Here is a 23,716-nt window from a genome sequence, read left to right on the forward strand (position 1 = left end):
TACCCAGCGACTCTATCACCACCTGGGATGACTGCAACAAAGAATTTTTGGAGAAGTTCTTCTCTACTTCAAGAACTGCTAAGCTGAGAAATGAGATTTCCAGCTTTCAATAGAAGAACTTGGAAGGATTCAGTGAAGCCTGGGAGAGATTCAAGGGCTACCAAGCTTAATGCCCACACCATGGTTTCTCTAAGGAAAGCTTGTTGAGCACATTCTACAGGGGTGCTCTTCCTAAGTACATAGCCAGATTGGATACAACTAGCAATGGGTTCTTCTTGGGAAGAACTGAGGAAGATGCAGAAGAGCTGGTTGACAACATGGTAAAGAGTGACGCAGTCTACAGTTGAGACCACGACAGAGGCAGTAGAAAAGATGACAAGCAGACGAGGAAGGAGTTAAAGGCTCTACAGGATAAGATAGACATATTCATTGCTGATAAAACCACCCAAGAGCAGCTGAACTTTGTTGGTAACCCAAACCAAGAGACACCACCTGTTGTCCATGAGGTTGAGGGTTTGGAAGGTCAAGAAGAGTTGTGTTTCATTAACAACAATGGTAGCTGGTACAAAAAAGAGCCAAACTTTCAGTACAACAACTACCAACAGAAATCTTATTCCAACAACCAACAGAGTGGTTATCAGCCTAGGAACAACCAGCAAGGCAGCTATCAGCCTCAGCAAAACCCTCCTCCTGGTTTCAACAACAAAGGACACTATTCTTCCCAACAACAAGCTAATCCTTCTACCTCTACTCCTCAAGTAAGCAGCACTGATGCCCTACTGAAACAAATCTTGGAGTCTCAGACTAGAAGTGAGAAGCATGTTGGTTATGAGTTGAAGAACCTTCACTCAAAGATTGATGGGAGCTACAATGATCTCAACAACAAGTTCAAACCTTTGGAGAACCAGTTTGCAGCCATGAACACTCACCAAAATCGCCAACAAGGTTCTTTACTTGGAAAATCTCAGCAAAACCCCAAAGAGACCATGAAAGCTATCACCCTCAGGAGTGGTAAGGAGTTACCTCATAGAGTTCTCACCAAGGATGCTGAGAAACAAGGTGAAGGGGTGGCCATCAACATAGATGATGAAGTGGTGATTGTTGATGAGAAGATCAATGATGAGATTTTGGAGAAGATTGTGGAAGCCAAAGGTAAAGGAAAGGTTGGGGAAGAGAAGAAAACAGTGAAAGATGGTGAAGTTGTTGTTCCAGCAAGTGAGAATTCTTTTGTTCCTCCTCCCTATGAACCCAAACTTCCATTCCCTGGTAGATTCAAGAGGCAGCTGCTAGAGAAGTACAAAGCTCAATTTGAGAAGCAGATGAGTGAAGTTCAAGTCACAATGTCCGTTATTGATCCTTTCATGCTGATTCCTCAATATAGCAAGTTCCTGAAAGATGATGTAGCTGCAAAGAAGAAAGAGATGGAGGGCATGATGATTCTCACTCATGAGTGTAGTGCCATCATCCAGAGGCTTGTTGTTCCAAAGAAGCTTGAAGATCCAGGATGCTTCACATTACACTGTGCTCTTGGACCTATGGTATTTGATAGATGTCTCTGCGATTTGGGAGCTAGTGTCAGCTTGATGCATTTATCTGTTGCTAAGAAGCTTGGTTTCACTCAGTACAAGAAGTGTAGACTTTCTCTGGTATTGGCTGATCGTTCAGTGAAGTACCCTGTGGGCATCTTAGAGGACCTCCCCGTGATGGTTAGAAACTATGAGATCCCTACAGACTTTGTGGTGCTTGAGATGGGTGAGGAAGCTCAAGATCCCTTAATCCTTGGAAGGCATTTCTTAGCTACAGCAGAAGCTATTGTTAATGTGAAAGAGGGCCAGATTGATCTCCACTTGGGTAAAGGGCACATTCTCCACTTTGACATCAAGGAGGTAATGAAGAAACCAACAATTCAAGGGCAAGTCTTCTACATTGAAGAGATGGACGCCCATGCTGATGAGCTCCTTGAAGAGTTGTCACTAGAAGACCCTCTACAGCATGCTTTGACAATAGAGAGAGAGGTTGAAGTGATTGAGAACCTGGAGAGTACTGCCTATGGGATGATGTTGGATTCACACAAAGGGTTAGTTAGTAAGGATCAGTATGAGGAGCTGCCACAAGTGGTTCATCAAGAAGCCTCAGTCACTCAACAAGAGGACACCCAGCAAGATGACTGGAGCGAGCTTAAGGCGCCTAAAGTGGAGTTTAAACCTCTCCCCCATGGTGTAAGTTATGCATTCCTTGGTCCTAATGAAACTTATCATGTCATTGTGAGTAGTGAACTTACTAAAACTGAGCTATCTGAACTTTTGAAAATACTTAAAAGATTTAGAAAAGCAATAGGTTACTCACTTGATGACATCAAAGGAATATCACCCTCTTTGTGCATGCATAGGATACATCTTGAGGATGAATCAATGACTTCTATGGAGCATCAAAGAAGGTTAAATCCTAACCTAAAGGATGTTGTAAAGAAAGAGATTCTTAAACTCTTAGATACTGGTGTTATTTACCCTATTTCAGATTCTAAATGGGTATCTCATGTGCATGTTGTACCAAAGAAAGGTGGTATCACTGTAATTAGAAATGACAAGGATGAATTGATACCAACAAGAACCATCACATGTCATAGAATGTGCATTGATTACCGAAAACTAAACTCTGCATCTAGAAAGGATCATTTTTCATTACCATTTATTGATCAGATGCTTGAGAGACTTGCAAATCACCCATTTTATTGCTTTCTTGATGGATATTCAGGGTTCTTCCAAATCCCCATACATCCCAATGATCAAGAGAAAACGGCATTCACATGTCCTTATGGTACCTTCGCATATCGAAGAATGCCATTTAGTCTATGTAATGCTCCAGCCACCTTTCAAAAGCGCATGATGTCAATCTTCTCTGATCTAATTGAGGATGTTGTGGAGGTATTTATGGATGATTTCTCTGTCTATGGATCTTCGTTTTCTGCTTGTTTGTCAAATTTGTGCAGGGTCCTACAGAGATGTGAAGACACCAACCTTGTGCTTAATTGGGAGAAGTGTCACTTCATGGTTAAGGAAGGGATTGTGCTGGGACACAAGATTTCAGAGAAGGGAATTGAGGTGGATAAGGCTAAGATCGATGTTATGGTTGGTTTGCCCCCACCAAAGACAGTGAAAGACATCAGAAGTTTTCTTGGTCATGCTGGGTTCTACAAAAAATTCATCAAGGACTTCTCCATGATCACTAGACCATTGACCAGGCTGCTGTGCAAAGAAGCCACTTTCAACTTTGATGTGGAATGTCTAGAAGCCTTCAAGAAGCTGAAAGGTGAACTCATCAGTGCTCCAATTGTCCAGCCACCTGATTGGGATCTCCCCTTTGAGATCATGTGTGATGCTAGTGACTATGTTGTGGGAGCTGTTTTGGGGCAGAAGAAAGATGGCAAGACCCATGTGATCTACTACGCGAGCCAAACCCTGAATGATGCTCATATGAGGTACGCCACAACAGAAAAGGAGATGCTAGCCATTGTCTTTGCCTTTGAGAAGTTCAGAAGCTACTTGGTGGGATCTAAAGTCATTGTCTACACAGATCATGCTGCTTTGAGACACCTTTTGGCCAAGAAGGATGCAAAACCCAGGCTCTTGAGATGGATCCTTTTGCTTCAAGAGTTTGATTTAGAGATCAAAGACAAGCCAGGAGTTGAGAATGGTGTAGCTGATCACTTGTCCAGGCTGAGAGTGGAGTGTGGCATTCCTATTGACGAAGGACTTCCAGAGGAGCATATCATGGCTATTGGAGCAGTGATGGCAGTTTGTGAGACTGGTAGAAAGCTTGAAGAAGTTAAGGCAACAGAAGAGAAAGAACTTTGGTATGATGATTTGGTGAACTACCTATCCACAGGAAAAGAACCTTTGAATCTTGTGGGCTATGCCAAGAAGAAGTTCTACAAGGATGTGAAGAGGTACTACTGGGATGAGCCCTACCTCTACATTCTCTGCAAGGATCAACTTTATAGGAGAGTGGTTGCTAATGAGGAGATTGATGGGATCCTTACACAATGTCATGGATCATCCTATGGATGCCACTTTGCTACATTCAAGACTGTTGCAAAGGTGCTACAAGCTGGATTCTGGTGGCCACACATGTTTAAGGATACACAAGACTTTGTTTCAAAGTGTGATTCATGCCAAAGGAGAGGGAACATCACCAAAAGGAATGAGATGCCTCAAAATCCATTCCTTGAAGTTGAAGTGTTTGATGTGTGGGGTATTGACTTCATGGGACTGTTTCCATCATCCTTTGGCAACAAATACATCCTTGTAGCTGTTGATTATGTCTCCAAATGGGTGAAAGTTATTGCAAGCCCCACCAATGATGCTAGAGTTGTAACCAAGATGTTCAGGAGCATCATCTTTCCAAGGTTTGGAGTTCCAAGAGTTGTGATCAGTGATGGAGGCTCTCATTTCATCAACAAACTGCTTGAGGGACTTCTCAAGAAGAACGGTGTAAAGCCCAAGGTAGCAACTCCTTACCATCCTCAAACAAGTGGTCAAGTTGAGATTTCTAGCAGAGAGATCAAGTTCATTTTGGAGAAGATTGTGGGGATTACAAGGAAGGATTGGTTCATTAAGCTTGATGATGCGCTTTGGGCTTATAGATAGCTTACAAGACACCTCTGGGGACCACACCTTTCAACCTAGTGTACGGGAAAACTTGCCATCTGCCAGTGGAGCTTGAGTACAAGGCACTATGGGCAGTAAAGTTGCTGAACTTTGACATCAAGAGTGCCAAGGAGAAAAGACTTCTACAGCTACATGAGCTTGATGAGATAAGAATTGATGCTTTTGAAAACTCAAGGATCTACAAGGAGAAGACTAAATCTTTCCATGACAAGAATATCCTGAAGAGAGAGTTTAAAGAAGGAGATCAAGTTCTTCTCTACAACTCTAGGCTGAAGTTATTTTCAGGAAAGCTTAAGTCAAGGTGGTCCGGTCCTTTCAAGGTCAAGGAGGTTAGGCCATATGTGGCAATATTTTTGTGGAGTACTGATGGAAGAGACTTCACAGTCAATGGGCAAAGGGTTAAGCTCTACATGGCGACTGCACCAGAGGAAGATGGGGTTTCAACTCCACTTTCTGATCCTACCCCGGCCTAATCTAAAGGGAGGCAAAGTCAAGCTAGAGACTTAAAACAAGCTCATTTGGGAGGAAGTCCCATGTATATCCTTGTACATATTGCATTAGTATTTTCATTTTCATCATATTTCTATAAAAAAAAAAAAAATTGAAGTTGTGTGCAGGTGCTTGATCGATCCGGTTTGAGCAAAGGACCGGGTTCATGGACCATGGTTTGGAGGCTACAGCTCAGCACCAGGTGGTTACTACACCACATTCCCACCTGACGACGACGATGTTGGGGCATCTACCCCTACTCACTATCCGTAGAAGGTACTTCATTACTTTCCCTTGTACATACCATTTCATTTTTTTTGCATATTAGCTTTCTTTTGGGTATATCTCTCTACTTGACAACACATAGACTGTGTAACTTAAGTTTGGGGGAGGTACCAAGTATTTGATCATGTTTGCTTTGATGATTTTGCATTGAGTCTTACATACATACTTTTTTGCATAAAAAAAAAATCATATAGATTACATCACTTGCATTTTTAGGAGAGTCTAGAGCATATAGGTTGCATTCACTTGCATTGGGAGCAATGATTTAAAATGTCTTGTAAAGAACTCTACCTCGCGCTCGAATAGCTATTGCATCTCTCAAAATGCCTTGTATGTTTCGAGCCTTGAAAAATCTTCCTGGATCTCATTAGTTGCTGAAACTTAATCTTTGAAGCCAACTACAACCTTATTTGAACTGAACGAACTTAATGCTTCTTGCTCATGGTCCCTTGTGTACTGAGTCATGGCTATACACACTTGAGTTGTCACATCCTCTACGCCAATCTTTTTGACAAACTCGAGTGGTAGACCACTCCCAAAACCTTTTCCTCCTTTTAAGCTTTCATTCTTTGATGATTGAGGCCTTTTTCAAAAAGTTTTACATGTGCATAATGTTGAGAGTATCGGGAACGACAATGCTTGATCTTCATTCTTGGAGGGTGACTGTTGTGATTATGATTTGGGAGCATGAAAAGTTTGAAGGAAAAGAATAGACTCTATGTGTTTAAGTGAATAGTCTTATTGAGATAAGTAAATAAACATCTAGCTCAAGTTTATGAAAAGTCTTGGCCCCCAAAAATAAAATAAAATTAAAAAAAAAAAAAAAAAAAAGGGCTACCAAAGTTGTTAGGAGCTAAGAAATGTTTTAAAATTGTGAAAGAAAAAAAAATCCCTTGTAGATTTCAAAGAGAAAGAGTTTTATGTGAAAAATGTTCTTAGGATCTTTTGGTGAGAGATGTGAGTTGGGTTTGACATTGGGAAATGATTGTGTAACTTGTATGTTTGAGAAAATGGTAGAACAATGGAGATTGAGCATTGTATGCATGAGATGATCCTTTTCTTAGATATATTATGTGCAATGCCAAGGCTACTTGTCTTGAGAGTAAACCACCTTAAAGATCATGTATCTTGAACCTCTTGACTCACTTGAATAAAAAGTTTTCCCTTACCCAACCAAATGATTTGGACCAATTGACCATTTGCAAGAATTCACCTGATGTTTATTGCTTAATGAATGTGAGAGTTGGTCGATTTGAATGCGTGGATGTTTGATGATGATTGTAAGGGCAAAAGGAGTTGAGATCGACCTAGAGAAGCTAGAGTATAATAAGAGAGTGTGCTCATGTTGGATTTAGATGTTGAATTGAGTGCTAGATGTTTTTCTTTTGGCTATGAGCTCCCACCTTCAAATCTCTCTCCCTATGAGTTCTGGAAAGTTCACTTGTGGACAAGTAAACGAACAAGTTTGGGGGAGTTGATATCTTGCATATTTCCATTGTGTTATCCATTCATCCATGTGCATTTCGATCATATAGACTAGGATTTAGCCATGTTTATGTTGTATTTTGCATACATGAGTCTTTATTAGGTATTGGAGTACCAAATGGAGTTCTTGGAGACATTTGAATGCATTTGGAGCTCAAAAGAGGTGATAAAGGTGATCATTGGACGAGCAGTGCATGGGAGCGACCCTACCGGAGCGTCACCATGAACTCGCTGTGCCCTACCTCTCAGAGCGACCTCACGAGGTCGCTCACCATTTCATCATTTTGGAGTGACCCGAAGCAACCTCCCAGAGCGACGACACGAAGTCGCTCCAGCTCCAGAGCGAGGTCGCCACAGCGACACCCCGAGGTCGCCACAGCGACACCCCGAGGTCGCCACAGCGACACCCCGAGGTCGCTCGGGTTTGTGTCGATGAGACACGAAAAACAAGCCGGGAGCGACGTGCCGAGGTCGCTGCGCTTCAATTATTTGGTCGAACTTATGATTAATAAAGGGCTTTTTTGGTCATTTGTTATGCACGATTTACACTTGCTAAACCTATGTTTAAGTACCTTTTTGTAAGCCATTGGAGGCAGATTATCTTTTATCTTAAGAAAACCACCAAAAACCTCTTGGAAAGTTCATCTCTTTGATTCAATTGATCATTTTTTGTTATTGCAATCCTGTTGTTTTCATATCGATTCTCTGTATTTCTCTACATGATTAATCTGAAATCCAATATGGGTTTAAGAGGAATCATGGAGATTAGTGAGTAATCACCTTTTGAATTCATGGGCTAGGGAGATTAAGGATGATTATGTTAGAGCTATGATGTTTTAGTGTAGATCATAATAGTCCTTGCTAGTAGAGTATTCATAATGCATCTTCTGAGTTGGCCTCTCAAAAGTTGATCTTTAGGCATTTTCCACCCAAAAGGTGTTTGATGAAATGCCTGAGACAACTCTTCTAAGCTTTTAGCATACTTTGTCAAAGACATTTGTTGTTATAGGTGCTAAGATAGCCATTAGACTTGTTAGTAATGATTGTTTTCATATTATTCAACCAAAGACATTTGATGTTTGAAATGTGTTAGTAAATGAACACTCATCTAGACATAGAGTTTGTTTAGAACTGTGTCTAAGTTTAAGGTTGATAGTTTGATTGATCGTTTGTCATCCTTAGTTCGAAACTTGATCACCCAAGGTCTAATCTCTATGCCCATTAGTTCTCTTTTCCCTTAGTCAAGAAAGTTACTTCATTTATAGCTTTTATTATTCTGCAACTGCATTAGCATTAATCATTAGTTTAGAAATCTTTTAAATCACCGGTTGCACTTAGATTAAGTGAGTACTTGCATTCTCAATGCTTTGAAATCTCTTATAATTGGTTCGGCAATCTTTTATACTACATCATTTGTCTTAGGAGCCTTGAAAACTCCTAACATCAATATCAAAACTTGCTACCATCAAAAACCTTTTTTTTTATAATCTGAATATCCAGACACCTTACATAGCCCGACTAGTGCATAAGTACACTTCACAGAAAGCATCTCGAGAGCCACCAATTTCACTCATATTAATTGATGGTGGCCACACGCAGGGCTAATAATTCTCTCAAATAGATTATATTGAGTTTTGTCCTAAAAAGATTTTCTAAGAAAGAAAATTACCAAAAATGTTTCATTAAAGATGTAAAAGACTCTTATGCTCTAAATATATAAATACAAATAAATAAAGAAAAATTTGAAATTGTTTTTCTAAAATTATTTTAGATCTTATTTTAGAATTTTTAAAATTTTATTTTCGTTTTTAAATTTGACATTTTAATTTTAGATCTTATTTTTGTATTTTTAGAATTTTTAAATTTTATTTTATTTTTAAATTTAAAATTTTAATATTTATGTTTTTTGAATTTTGAATTTATTTTAGGGCAAATCTCCAAAATAGCACATTTCTAAGTTTATATCACAAAAATAGCACTCAAAAACTAAAATGACCAAAATAGCACATTTCTAAGTTTATCATTTGAAAATTTTAATTTTTTTATTTTTCAAAATTTGAAATCTTATCCCCAAAACCTCATTTCTCAACTCTAAACCTTAAACCCTAAACTCTAAACCCTAAACCCTAAACCCTAAACCCTAAACCCTAAACCCTAAACCCTAAACCCTAAACTCTAAACCCTAAACCCTAAACTCTAAACTCTAAACCCTAAACCCTAAATCCTAAACCCCACCCTTTAACTCTAAACCCTAAGTTTGTGACTTTTGATAAAACATTAAGTGCTATTTTTGTGACTTTTGACCTTGAGTGCTAGTTTGGGAACAAAAACTTGATTCAGTGCTATTTTTGTCTTTTTCTCATTATTTTAATTTTGTTTTGAATTTTTTATAATTTTTTCCAATTTTATTCGAATTTTTCTGTATTTTTACGTATTTTATTTTATTTTATATTTTTAAGAAGAAAAAAAACCGATACGTCATTATTTTAACATGTACCGGTCGTCTATGAACTGAAAAACGTCGTTGGAGGTTTATTATGATAAAAATGTCACTTTGCAAGTTTGAAGTGCTAGTAAAAAAACGTGAGTGTTATAGAAAATGACACTCTCGGTGTTTAAAATGCGATTTTCCGGGTTTTTTTTTATTACTATGGTAAACCAAATCAGACAAAGAAAAACAGAGTACAAGGATATCAGCTCAGGGACAGTGTTTGGAGATCTTTTAAACACACTCTTTATTTCGACAAAGCGCTAAAAGCTTTTGTTGATCTCACACCTGATTGAGAAGAAGAAGAGTATTGGTTTAAGAGAGGCATGAGTAGGCCAAGTCCTTCTCTTCCTTCAGCTCCTCTGCAGTCAAATCCATCTTCTTCCTTGATACTTCATCGATCGGAAGCCCTGATCAAACCAAATTCAGATTAGTATAAGAATTTGAGTATTTGAGTTTGTAAAAGCTAGTCTTATTACCTTGGACAATGCTCCACTCTCCATTGCGACAAGTGACAGGGAAGGAGTAGATAAGTCCTGATGGAACGTTGTAAGAGCCATCCGAGTATACTCCCATGGAAACAAATGTACCCTGAGGAATGGATCATGTTAGAACGGCTACAAAAATTAATAAACGCACCCTGAATAATGGGAAAAGAGTTTTGTTATGAACCTCTGGAGTTCCAAGGACCCAGTCACGGATGTGGTCACATGCAGAGCTAGCAGCAGAAAGTGCACTCGACAACTTCCTCGCCTTGATGATTGCAGCTCCACGTTGTTGAACCGTAGTGATGAATTCTCCGTTCAACCACTCATCGTTCTTGACGAACTCGCGGACAGGCTTCTCTCCAGATGATGTCTGAACCTTGGCGTGGTTGACATCTGGGTACTGTGTGGATGAGTGGTTTCCCCAGATGATCACGTTCTTAACATCAGAGACGGGCACGCTCAACCTCTCGGAGATCTGACCCAAGGCCCTGTTGTGGTCAAGCCTTGTCAAACAAGTGATGTTCTTCTCGGGGATCGATGGTGCAAATTCCTTCAGGATCAATGCGTTGGTGTTTGCAGGGTTTGCAACAACAAGAACCTGAAAAAAAAAAAGTCAAAACGAGAGTCATAAACTAGAACCCAATTGAGACTAATGAAGCATGTGTTACACTCCAATGAACAACAAAAGGCTAGATGAAGTGACTTCATTCTCACTGTGTCCAAAAAAAAAAAAGAAACAGATTTAAACAAAAAAGGCAAACAGATCTTAATTACCTTGCAGTTAGGAGCGGCGTGCTTCTCCAACGCAGCAGCCTGGGACTTGTAAATGGAGACATTCTTGGACATGACATCCTTCCTCTCCATTCCATCTTTCCTCGGGAATCCACCAACCATAACAGCAACGTTGACTCCAGTACATCCCTCAACGACATCAGTTGTAGCAACAACACCTGATAAAACACGTTCAAATATTCACATTAAAAAATGTTTATCGCAAACATGAAAACACAGCTTGGGGGAAACTGTAGCTACCTTTGAGGAGAGGGAAAGCAGCATCGATCAACTCCATCTTGACACCGTTGAGAGCTTCAGCAGCAAAGGGAATATCCAACATGTGGAGGATCACTGGCTGGTCAGCACCTAGCATAATACCTCTTGCAATCATAGGGACAAGAGCGTATCCAATTTGTCCTGCGCCACATTACAATACTCTCATACATTCACCAACTAAAAACCATATAATATCCAATTACAACCAAAACCGTTTCCAATTCATAAAAAAAAATAATCCCTCCAATTAGTCAACAATGAACACAACCAGCACGAACGCTATCAAAGCAAAGCAAGATACACGAAAAATCAAAATCACGGTTTATTCGTCGTGTTTCGAACCTTAGCAAAGTAAATACATTTCATACACTCAGATCTGATTCAACCACTACGTCTGTTTAATCAATCGATAAAGCATACGGACGATTTAACCAAGACTAAGCAATAGGTTTGCGTTTCGCTAGACTAGCCGGAGATCGGACACTACAGGATCTGAAAAGTTTACCTGCAGCACCGGTAACGAGCACACGAACTGGTTCCTTCGCCATCGGATCTAGATCGTCGGTTTATCGCCGGAGAAACGGATCGGTGTTTTGAGATTTTGGGGAGAGGCTTTTTGGTTGAATCTGTGTGAGAGCTCACTGTGGCTTTTATTTATTGTTGGTGGTGGTGGTGGGAGATATCGAAGGTGTTGTGTCATGCCACGTCATCTAATTTAATCGTATCATCTCGAAGTAATAAATTATCTTAGATTTACAGGATTTAGATTTGGAAAGAGGATATTCTGTGGATAATATAATTCCAATGGGTTTCTTTAAGAGGACGTCAGGCCCATATTTGAGCCCACACTAAGTGACATTAAGAGCAAGTCCTTATTTTCTGATGTTCTTCGGTTATAATCACACTGCTACAGGCCCAAAAGATGCAAAAGCATAAAATGCTAGATATTTTTCCCTGGATCAATAGAAGAGTGAGTTACACACGACAACAATTTTCTTTTTTTTTTTACTACACAAAAGAACACATCTCACTTGGTGCACACAATTGTTAAAACCCATGTGTGTTTTATACCAAAGTGTCCTCACGCGAGTTCATGAGAAATAGAGTTTTTCTTCTTTTTTTCTCTAACAAAAAGTTATTACATTTCTTCTTATTTTTCCTTCATTTTCTTTCTTTTTCTTCTACAATCTTTCTCTTTTAACTTTAACTTCTCTGATCTCTTCCTCTTCCCTTTTTCTCATCTCTTTCTTCATTTCTATTCTTACTATTGCTTTATTTAGATCTGTTTTATTTTTTTGTAGATTTGTTTTTCTTTGTAAACTATCAAAGTCCTTACTAACATTCCACCACTATTTCCATTTCTTCAACGGCCACTCCCGTCCACCATCATCGCCGGTTTCCGAGAGCCATCACCATCGTTGTTTCTTATGCGGCCAACACCACTATCGTGTCTGTTTCTTCAGTGGACAGGGGTTTGTGGATGTGGTTGTTTGGGATTTGCGAGGAGTGGATGGTGTTGTTGTGGACATGGGTTTGTGGATGTAGTTGTCTGGGATTGCAAGGAGTGTATGGTGTTATTGTGGACATGGGACATGTGGATGTGGCTATCAGAAAAAGTGAGGTATTGATGTTGAGGCTGCTGTTATGGGCGGTGTGGACATGAAAGTTGGTGTTAAGGTCAGGAGAGAATAGTATTAAGCATTGCCTAGTTCTTTTTGCATGTCGGAATATGTTCTGTTGCGGTGGAGAACACGGTTCGTGTGCTAGTGATGTTCGGCGGATCACGATGCGAAGAAGAATCGTGAAGGTCGGCTTCCGATTCTTGGATCTGACTTTAACAATTTACTTTTCTATTGCCCAATGGTTGGATGGACCTGAAGTTATGAGATCAATCAGATCGATTTTGTGCGATAAAGTTTAGTTCTTTATTTTTGGGTTTTTTTGTATGTGAAACTCTGAGTTAATGAAAAGCAATTGGATTGTTGGGAGCAAGAAACTTTATTTTGTGTAAGAAACCATAGGAGAAAGATAAGAAGATGGAGAAAATAAACAATGGAAAATTGAGTTTCTCCATTAATAGAGCTAGCAAATGAAGCTTTAGGGCATGGATTAACAAAACTTAAGAAGAGAGATCCATCAGAATGAACATCCAAGACTGATTAATTTTTTTGTGTTTGTATAACATTTCTCTCTCTCTTGTACTGAAAAAAGAGAAACATGATTGAAAAAACAGAGAAATGAAAGATAACGAATTTTGATTTAGTTTAAAGGACAAAAAAGACATTACCCACACGGAAAGTGTGTCTCCAGCATAAAGTGTTCATTTATGTAATTAGAAACCGAGAAAGTGTCTCTTGGAGTAATTTTTTCTTAATAGAACGTTGGCTAGGTTTGTTTAATAAACATCGTATAGCTAGCTCTCGGGTATGTACGTGACCTGCCTTTTTGTGACGAGCACGATCAAAGAACGGAAGAGCCGTTCTCCGAAGGTTTTTTCTCTATGAGTTTGTGACTTCCACACGTGAATGTCTTTTCCCTTTCCATAATGTAAATATTATTTATATTTTATGGACTAAAAGGTTGGATCTGGATCTCGTCAGTTCAAAGCCAGATCTGTATATCGCGCTTCAGATTTCCCACTGGTAACTAACCATAATAATTTATTGATTAAAAAGCTAATCAAATAAGAAATCGAATAACATGAGCTAAATGGTGACTGAATAAAGAATCACCGATCATGAGTCAGTAACCAGTAATCACCAACGACAGAATGAATGTATAAACGCGTTTCAAAGGATTTACACATATATATTCCGTGTGTAAAATGGACATAAGACAGTGACATGTCCAATAGTCAACTGGTTTTCTTTTCTTATTCGGCCAGTCATTTTATCAAAAACTGCAAGAATTAATTCGATTTAAAAATAAACTAAACCACGATTATGGGTAGTTGTTAACTTATTAATGATGAAATTAAAAAACGCATTATGTCGAATCTACTTGCAGAGATCTTAATTGATTGATTAAGTAACATTTAAGTTGTCAAAATAAATATTTACTTTATTATTAATACCGAAAATAAATAAAAGAGAGAGATTTAACAGCAAGTCGACAGTGTGGACAGAGAGAGCGACCTTTAAAGCTGTACAAGGGAAGCCGCACTGTACTTTATCTCACCAAAAATAGGAAAAAAGAAAGAGTTTTTGCATCTAATAACCAAAAAAAATATTAAAATTCACCGACTAACCATAAGAAATACATGGCTAGGATATAATATATATTACAGCAGCAGCTTGACGAAAATACCCTTGAACCAATTTACCCCACGCGCATTGAATAGGAAACGTAGCAGACCTATGATGTTCTAGAGAAAACAAAAAGACAAAAGGAGAGAAAAAAAACGGGAGTGAAAGAGGTAAATTTTTAGGGTTTAAATTCAGCGACAGAAATAAAAGCAGAGGGTTGCATAATCAACAATGGCCTTTTGTAAACTGTAACTCGACCACTGAGGTGCTGGTGAAGTGGGTACGTGTTGGAGAACGACGGACGCAACCATACAGGGCAGCGGTGACTGAACGGGCGCGACACAAACAAGTACTGGACACAGCTGCATCGTGAAATCACCGACTAAGAAGGTGAGTTACTTTCTAAATAAGGTTTTGGTTACAGAACAGGGGAACTTTTTGTTTAAATTTTGGTCAGTTGGTGTGGAATGTTTTGTAAACCGTTTCTATAAGTTCATGTTTGTTGGATCTGGACATGCACTAGTACTGTAATGTCGTCCATGGAGTGGTTCTTGTGAATCATGTAAGCGTATGGTGTAGTAACTAATTTACTCTATACTATGTGTTATAGTAAGGAAATTGTTATGGAGTTGTTATGTGACCGATTGTTTGCTGTTTGTAATTGTTAGTAAATTGGTCTGGTAAAATACGGTATCCGTATGTTTGGGGTTGTGACTATGATATAGTAGTTGTGTAGTATAGTTTCCAAGTAGGATATAGTCTTTCTTTAGTAAAGTTCCCAAGTAAATGGTAAAGTGAACCACGACTAACCAACGTAACATGTTGCTTTTCTATGTAGGATGGAAGAGATAGGCTTACCGGAGAGACTATTTGAGACGGGGTTCGAACCAACGGGTCGGAAGCGTATCAACAACTACTTCAACCTAAGATGGATCCAAGTTATCAAAGACAGCCTCACATACGCGCAGAATGAGATGCTGGTGGAGACCCAATTTCGGCAACTTCTACAGATGGGCCATCATACATTTTCTGTCATGTTTGGTCACCAAATATTGTCCCGTCAGTTGGTAACGGCTAAAGAGTATGAGCTGTGGTGGCTACTTGCGGGGAAGCCAATTCGATATGGAATAGGGGAGTTTGCGTTAGTTACTGGCCTTAACTGTAACTGCCCACCGCCCAACTCACTTACAACAGGCCGTGTGGCCCACCCTAAAAAGCAGGGCAAAGGAAAGGGGAAACTTGTCCCTTGTGATGGACCGGTGTGGAAATCTTTGTTCGGCAGTGATGATAAGATAACTCCATCTGATATCATAAAACGGCTGGCAATGCGGGAGAAGTACAAAGACGACGAAACTAGATTGAGGTTAGCACTTTTGCTGTTGGTTGAAGGGATTTTATGCCCTACCAGTGGGTCAACAAACATTAGAGCAGAGGTGGTTGAGATGTTGGCCGATATGGATGGGTTTCTAAAATATCCATGGGGTCGAGAATCCTTTATTTTAACGATCCGAAGTGTTAAGGGACGGTCACCTGCGCAGTATGCAAGCGACACAATAGCAATACAAGGGTTTGCACATGCCATTGTGTTGGTAACAGTTTGCTGCTGCCCACAGATTATCTGTGAATCCCCTGCTGATAGGGTACTGCTTGAGGAAGATGTCCAGATTGAAGACATCGTTGAAGAAGTGTGTTCTCGGAGTTTGAAAATAAATGTTGTGACGAGTAGGAACTTGGAAGTTGAAGGCCAGGTATAGTAATAATTGAAAACTTCAATAGTTGTATTTTTACGGTTTAAAACTTATCTTGTATTCGTTATGCTGCAGGCAACTGTGACGTCTATTCTATGTCCTAATCATAGTATAGATGGGTTTAGAGATGAAGTTACTGATGTCACGGTAACCCACATGGTTGCACTCATCAACAACAAATTTCCTTTTGAGCACAACAGTTGGTCAGGGGGTGTGAAGGCAGTAGACGCAAAGAGATTGCAGGAAGTAGGAGACGACGTTGGTTTAGTTGATGAAAACGCGCGTGGAAGCAACTTTCAACCAGATAGTTTCTCCCCATACCACACAGCCGTCCCTGAGTCGCATGTTGGTCACTCTGGTTCTACTGGTGCCCCATCAGAAGATGTTGAGGCACGTGTGCTGCAAGTGGTTGGGAGTTTGAAATCCCATTTCGACACAGTTTTATCTGGCGTGAAGAATTCATTGTCTGAAGAAATTAAACAACTGAAAGACATGTTACTGCGGTACACGAAGGATGACAGATCCTGGTCTCCACATTTCTCCACAGAACCGGAAGAAGACGGACAACGGTGTCCTCCAAGCCGAATGGAGGCCATTCCAGAAACGTCACCACCCCCTCTCCGTTCAACCTTTGGAGAACATGTCGATGGAGGTTTGGCCAGTGGGACACAACCAGGACGCAATCACATGATTATGGTTAGTTCGGTGTTCTATTCAATATGGCACATTGAAATTACTTTACTATCTTTATAATGCATCAAATAAAGCTAAATACTTCATTTGTTTACGCCTATTTGCACTTGTCTAACCAGGATCAACATAATGTTGGGCCGTCTTCCCCACCTTTGCCGTTTGTTGCTACATGTTCCGTTCAACCCGCCTTACATAGTACTGTTGGAGGAACTGGAGACGGTGATGTCCCCGCACCCCCGCAAGCACCACCATTGACTGCTCTTTCAAAGAGCTTTCAATCAACGAGCAAGGACATTCAGTTTGGAGACCAGGTAGGGTTGGTGTTGAATAGTCAGACAGTAAATTTTAATTAAACCGGTCCTATACTATATGATGGGCGTGGTATAGTATACTAAACGGGGTATAACATACATTTTTTTATATAGAGTGCAAGTGACGATGAGGACATTTCGTTAGCGCAGCTGCGTCGTAAGATGAAGGTGAGCACTACAGGACATATACTGTCCTCTACAACTGTGGATGTTCCGTCTGAGCATGCTGGCGAAGCATCCAATCAGATACTCACGCACCTGGAAGAGACTGGCGTAAGTTTGTTTGTAAACTGGTATTTTATAATTTGCGGTGCTTATAGTGTAGTATTTGTTGGATTAGTATGATCCACTATTTTCTTACATCAACTATTTGTTGTAGTTCCCCCCAAACTCACATTACCATTTTCCTTTGTTTAAGGGAGACGGTGATGACGTTGCAACTTGTTTGCCCGCGATACCACGCAAGAGCACCCGCCTGCGAAAAAGGGCGAACAGATATACGCCACCCGTTGATGGAGGGAAAAAAACTAAGCTCAATATTGCTGAAACAGAACAAACCGTCGAGAAAATTGTTCAAATGGACGCTGAGCTTCCGCAGGCGTCGACACATGACCCGATAGGAACACTTTTGTCAGGGTTTTCACCATTTGTTGGCCTCAATGCTTTTCGTGTTGCGGCGTTTCAGAATGTAACTGCAACACAATTGTAAGTCTCACATCATGTTCAATATACGAGATTATCAATAGCCCATATTCATCAGGAATTATTTCTCTTATAGTGACTGCAACGGTGGGGAAGGTGCCACAATATCAAATGTGGTGTTCAAGGATGTTTTTCATGGAACTCGCCCCCTTCACTTTGAGGTTTGTTCCCCCGCCTGAACGTATCTCTATCTTTGGTTATATGTTCCCAGACTGACATACCTATTTATAACAGGCTGCTGACATGGTTGTCAGCTTCATCCGCCACCGCAACTTGGTAGAGGGCAGCCACCGGTTTGAATTCTTGCCCTCTGTGTTCTTACGGTCACTTATTCGGGAGTTCAGACAGGCCCAGAATCCAGGTTGCAGTTCAGCTTTCAATTTCACAACCGTCAGTGGTGTCTCCCTTCCGAGCATTCGTAGGTGGTGTGTTGACATCGATGTTCTATATTGCCCTTTCCAAATTGATGGCCAGCATTGGGTTGGTGTTTCCATTGATTTAAAGCAGTGGTGCATACATGTCCTTGACTGCAACACTGCTTGTGTCTCTGAGACCAATGTTGAGAACGCATTACACCCAATCTCAGTAATATTTCCGGAACTGGTGAAACGCTATGGTGGACCACATCCAAGGCCCGGAGTACTAACAGAATGTATGCCAGTTGAGCGTTTGGACATCAATCTCCTATGTGAAATTACAGGTTAGGTCCTACTACCTTCCGCTAGTATTTTCATAGAATGTTTCATTTTATGTTGAAGTCCATAATCTGATATGGTACAGATTTTATTCCATACTATTTTTCTTGACCATCTGAGTAGTATAGTACATGCTTGCGCTTAACCATCGTCCCTTGCATTAGTCACTTTTTACAGGCCAAATTTATTGAATGCTAACAGACTTCCTCCTTTACCTAGGCTTATCATGTGTTGCGTCAGTCATCTTGCTCGAGCTTCATGCAACAAAGAAGCTTCACCTCTGCGAACACATTACTGAAGGTTGTATCCGTACTGCGGGTGAGAGGTATGCTGTTGAAGCGTTCGCCACCTTTAATCCTCAGCTTCTTGCACCATAAATTATTTGGATGTTATGTTCTGTATTTGTTCCTACCGTTGATCCATTTCTGTTCCCATCTTAGCAACAAACTATTTCTTCCTCGCTTCTAAGTTTGTACGTTTGGACTCGTAACCTATGTTTCTGTTTTTCCAAACTATGTGACTTTGTTTCGAATGGTAGTTCAACAACGTGATTCTCGATTTATAGATTCTTATGATGCAATATAGTTGGTTACGAAACTATACAAGCACCGTTTAATAAAATATAATGTCTTGCCTACACTCTAAGTCTTGCCTAGCTACTCAACCGCCCGCTTATGTTGTCCATTTATATTGTATTTCACCAACGAGACTCCATCTTGCTCGAGCTTCATGCAACAAAGAAGCTTCACCTCTGCGAACACATTACTGAAGGTTGTATCCGTACTGCGGGTGAGAGGTATGCTGTTGAAGCGTTCGCCACCTTTAATCCTCAGCTTCTTGCACCATAAATTATTTGGATGTTATGTTCTGTATTTGTTCCTACCGTTGATCCATTTCTGTTCCCATCTTAGCAACAAACTATTTCTTCCTCGCTTCTAAGTTTGTACGTTTGGACTCGTAACCTATGTTTCTGTTTTTCCAAACTATGTGACTTTGTTTCGAATGGTAGTTCAACAACGTGATTCTCGATTTATAGATTCTTATGATGCAATATAGTTGGTTACGAAACTATACAAGCACCGTTTAATAAAATATAATGTCTTGCCTACACTCTAAGTCTTGCCTAGCTACTCAACCGCCCGCTTATGTTGTCCATTTATATTGTATTTCACCAACGAGACTCCATTTACGTTATGCAAACCCTTAACGTTTACTTTTATGTAACAACATTGAATATATAGATTTCAGTTTCTCTCACTTAGTTGGTCGTCGTCTAGTATAATATAACATATACGCTACTTTAAACCAGTAGAATTTCCATTATATCTCCACCTTCGTACCGGCTGTCTTAAGGGACTAGTCCAGTAGTACGAAGATTCTCATATGTTTACTTTGTCATTGAAACACATAACCTTATGTCGTAACACAAATGGATCGTTACGTTAGGTTACCTTTGGGAGACAACATAAAAATAGTTAAACATATGGGCATTTCCTTTATATCACAACAAAAGATGAAGGTTTACATAAGGGCAACCATATCAACACCAGCAGTTCCATACTATTTACTACTGCTGCCAGCCTAACTACATGGTATAGTCGTAAATAAGAGCGTATACAACAGCTGTTGTTATATACGAACATATTCAACACATGTTCACCACAAAAGTTGACTGCAAACCATGCACGCCATCCTTTTCAGATGTCTGCTTACATTATTTAGGCCCGGTCACAAAAACATACTTCCTTGACCACCTTCATTTGCCCAGTACTACGCTGCTTCTTTAGATGGCGGTGCGACAGGAGGCCTTGTTGTGGCCTTCCCTCCTACAACGTCTGCAGCGACGCCCTTGACGATTTCCAGAACGCTAACAAAACATCATGATTTTCGGTATCAGTTTGCTATACTATACACAAGTACTAGTATAGTCTATCAAAAGTACTTATGGTTTTACCTTATCCTCTCCCTGTGACATAATCCTTAGCTTTCTTGGACGGCCAGGTGGCCTCCTCATAGCTGGCGGTAACAACTCTCCAGTCATTGAACCCCCTATTTCGATAGCACCCACAGCTGGGACAGGGTAAATACTTTCCTCAAACCCACGGGTCCAAGTCTCTGCATAATAGGCCGTTGCAACCATTGAATCAGTTGGGATGTTAGCTCTTCCAGCAGCAGCAATAGCATGTTTGCATGGGATCCTTAATTCCTGGAACTCGTTGCATGTGCAAGTTCCGCCTAGAAGGTTAACCATGTAACACGACCCTTCAGTGGCTTGAACTTGAAACTCCATCTCGTTAATTGGGCGCACAGAAAGGCAGGTAGAGGCTTCAAAGTTTGCTTCCACCATCTTCCTAACCTTTGGTGTCAATGTCCCTGCTTGGCGTCCAGCCTTCTGGCGCCGGATAGCAAACCAAGTCATCACCGTTGTTCGAATGTATTCGAACATTGAGATAAGTGGGAATTCTCTTGCTTCTTTAAGAACTGCGTTCCAGGACTCCGCAATATTGGAATCCATTATGTTGTACCGAACACCACTGAAATGTGCGCGGGTCCAGTGCGTGAAACCTAATAAGTAAGATGAAAACAAATATTACTATACTATTTCTGACCACGACATAGTATAGTTTACCATAATATATAAACATTATGACGGCCAACCTATATCCACAAGATATGCAGCACACCCAGGATGGACCTTCTGAATTTCAATAAACCTCTTGTTAAACTCAGCGATTGTAAACGCTCGAGCAGCAGCGCCCATCATTCCTGCAAGACGTTTGGATTTGAACCGAGCTTTTATGTTCCTCCATAGATGGACAGTGCACGCTGCATGATGTGCAGTCGGGTAAACCTGAAAAACCTTATGTTACAGGACTATTCTATATACTATATACATAAAGTATAGTAAACAAATTTTGGTAAATAACCTTTTTCAATCCCGTGTAAATGCTTCCATGGCGGTCTGATATAAAAACCACTTCTGCGGAATCCACGACAAAGGTGCTAAGCTTTTGGAGAAACCACTCCCAGGCAGAATCATTTTCACTATCGACCACTCCAAAGGCAAGAGGGAATATTTGAAAATTTGCATCTTGGGCACATGCAGATAGTAGGCAACCTCCATATCGCCCTTTAAGACTTGTTCCGTCAATAATAATGACTTTCCGCATGTATTGGTACCCTGCAACTGATGCACCATACGCTATGAAGGCGTACTTAAACATGATACCACCAACATCCAACTCGGTGTTCTCCAGAATACAAATTGTTCCTGGGTTGGTTGTTTGAAGTAGACCCATATATGCAGGCAAGAGAGCGTAACTTCCAGCCATTGACCCGAGGGAACCTTCCATCGCAACTTCCCTGGCCCTCCATGCTTTCCAATATGACACGTTTACATGGTACTCATCAAGTAACATTTTCCTGATACCATCTGGAGTTGGACCTTTCTTAATGCCCACATAACGTGACTGCATCAGTTCACCAATAACTTGCGTTGTAGCGAGCCGGTGATAGTTCCTTCTTGCATCAACCGTACAACAATGCTTTAATGTTGCTTGGCGTATTTGGAAATTTCCTGACCCATCCAGCTTCACCGCATATACCCTCCAAGGACATTCTTCGGCAACACAAACGAGGACCATAAATTTTGGCGTTGATCTTCGGGTGCGGAAGTGAAATTTGCGGTTTATTGCATAAATTGCAATTTTAATTTTGCAATCACTCTTAGACTTGAAGACTCGTCCTACGAATATACCATCCCCTTCGTAGCGCACATCTTCTAACGCACCATCAACGCCTACGAAATAAACACATAAGCCTATGTTAAGACTCATCAGACTTGATCAATCCTTGCATATCGCAGTGACCAAACTATTCCATATATAAGAAATAGTATAGTACGTACCATCTCGACCGATGCTATCAATGACGGGGGGAGCATCGCGACCAAACAGAGCTGGCTCACCCGTTATGTCGTTCAACATTTCAAATAACGCATCTTGGAATCGATTCCAAATGTTGTATTGCTCAACTGGGAGCTCTTGCGGTAGGGTTTCAGGCTCTGTCTCTTCAGATGAGACCCCGTGCTGTTCATTGTTCTCTTCAGGAACATGTGGGGGGAAAAGTTGTCGTCGTACGTTACGACTGCTCTCTTCGTGTTCCCATGCTGGGCTTCGTCGAGTAGCCCTCCCTGGGACCTCACAATCATCTTCATCACAATCTATGTCCCCTCTTTGGTCGACGGCTATACCCTTCCCCTTATTGGTGTCGCGCAGACGAGGACTTTGAAGACGTATTATTGAAGGTTCGCGTATTGTTATTCCGCTACGGTAATATGGAATAGTATTACCCGGTTCCTCTATAGTCATTGTTCCGACCGTTTCTTTTAGTGGGGGGCATGTGAGTGGGGTATCAGACATTGCGAAATCGTGCCATGCGTCCTCTGAATATGACCCTACGCCACCCTCTTCTATAGGATCCTCACAACCGCCTGGTGTCCCATGCTGATCGTCTCCGCCGTCAGGTTTTCCCTGTGTTCCGACAACATCTACAACTTGTGCTATGGAGACACACAAGTTGACCTCTTCAATTTTCCTCCGCATTTGAACGAATTGTTCAACTTCATAGTCATCGCTTATGAACTGAGGGGTTGAGCCATCTCCGTCGTCAATCTCAAGCCATGCGGGGTATTGATAAGATAATTTCACCGAAGTGTTTTTTGTTTCCATACCCACCCGTGTCTTCACCATGTCAACCAACTCCTCAAATGGGAGTCCAGATTTGAGTTGGATCCACATATGATCTGCTTCAAACTTCTGGTCAAATATCCAGCGACCATCGAGTTCGCGGACCCATTGACCCGTTAGAATGCGAACCTTGTCCTGTGGAAATATCTGTTGACGCGTAAAAGAAAAATATGTTAGATTCATACTTTTCTATTATTATTGTATGGAGTAGTACAGAAAGCTTCAAAACCATCCCCACCAGATCTAAGCTATTCTCACTTATATAAGCACACCAACATATACAACCCTACCCGATTCCCATCAGATCCATTTAATGCAAACTATGGTGAAAGTTATCGATTTACCTCAACTTCATTTGTTTCCGTATTAAGTGCTCCGTTGTCTGCATCTGCTGCCATGTTTCTGAAACTCTTCTATGCTGAACTTACAGAATAGAATATATGCCTTAAATGAAAAATATATGTGTTAATAGCCACACAAAGTTTTAAGCGGGAAACGTAGTTCAATTAATTACTGATGTAAGTGTTAGGTTACCGATTTGACTGAGCAGAGTAAATAGGTGTACATTTGTAGGGGTCAGTATGAACAGAATGCAAACAACTGTCTGAGCTACTCTCACGCA

General features: G+C 40.6%; 1 protein-coding gene and 1 non-coding gene across 2 annotated transcripts; both read right to left on the reverse strand.

Moving 5' to 3' along the window:
• Positions 1-80: 80 nt before the first annotated feature.
• Positions 81-187, reverse strand: LOC125592106. Its single transcript, XR_007327956.1, has one exon. It is a non-coding gene; the product is annotated as a small nucleolar RNA R71 (small nucleolar RNA).
• A 9,353-nt stretch (positions 188-9,540) lies between these two features.
• Positions 9,541-11,718, reverse strand: LOC106424310 (malate dehydrogenase 1, cytoplasmic). Its single transcript, XM_013865061.3, has 6 exons — positions 11,458-11,718; positions 10,935-11,093; positions 10,677-10,852; positions 10,087-10,500; positions 9,894-10,005; positions 9,541-9,824 (listed from the first exon to the last, which is right to left on the reverse strand). The coding sequence occupies exons 1-6, from the start codon at positions 11,498-11,500 to the stop codon at positions 9,730-9,732; spliced, it is 999 nt and encodes a 332-aa protein (XP_013720515.1). The 5' UTR covers positions 11,501-11,718; the 3' UTR covers positions 9,541-9,729.
• Between the last annotated feature and the right edge of the window lie 11,998 nt (positions 11,719-23,716).

This window comes from Brassica napus, chromosome C8, assembly GCF_020379485.1.
Source record: "Brassica napus cultivar Da-Ae chromosome C8, Da-Ae, whole genome shotgun sequence".
In the NCBI taxonomy this organism is placed as follows: domain Eukaryota; kingdom Viridiplantae; phylum Streptophyta; class Magnoliopsida; order Brassicales; family Brassicaceae; genus Brassica; species Brassica napus.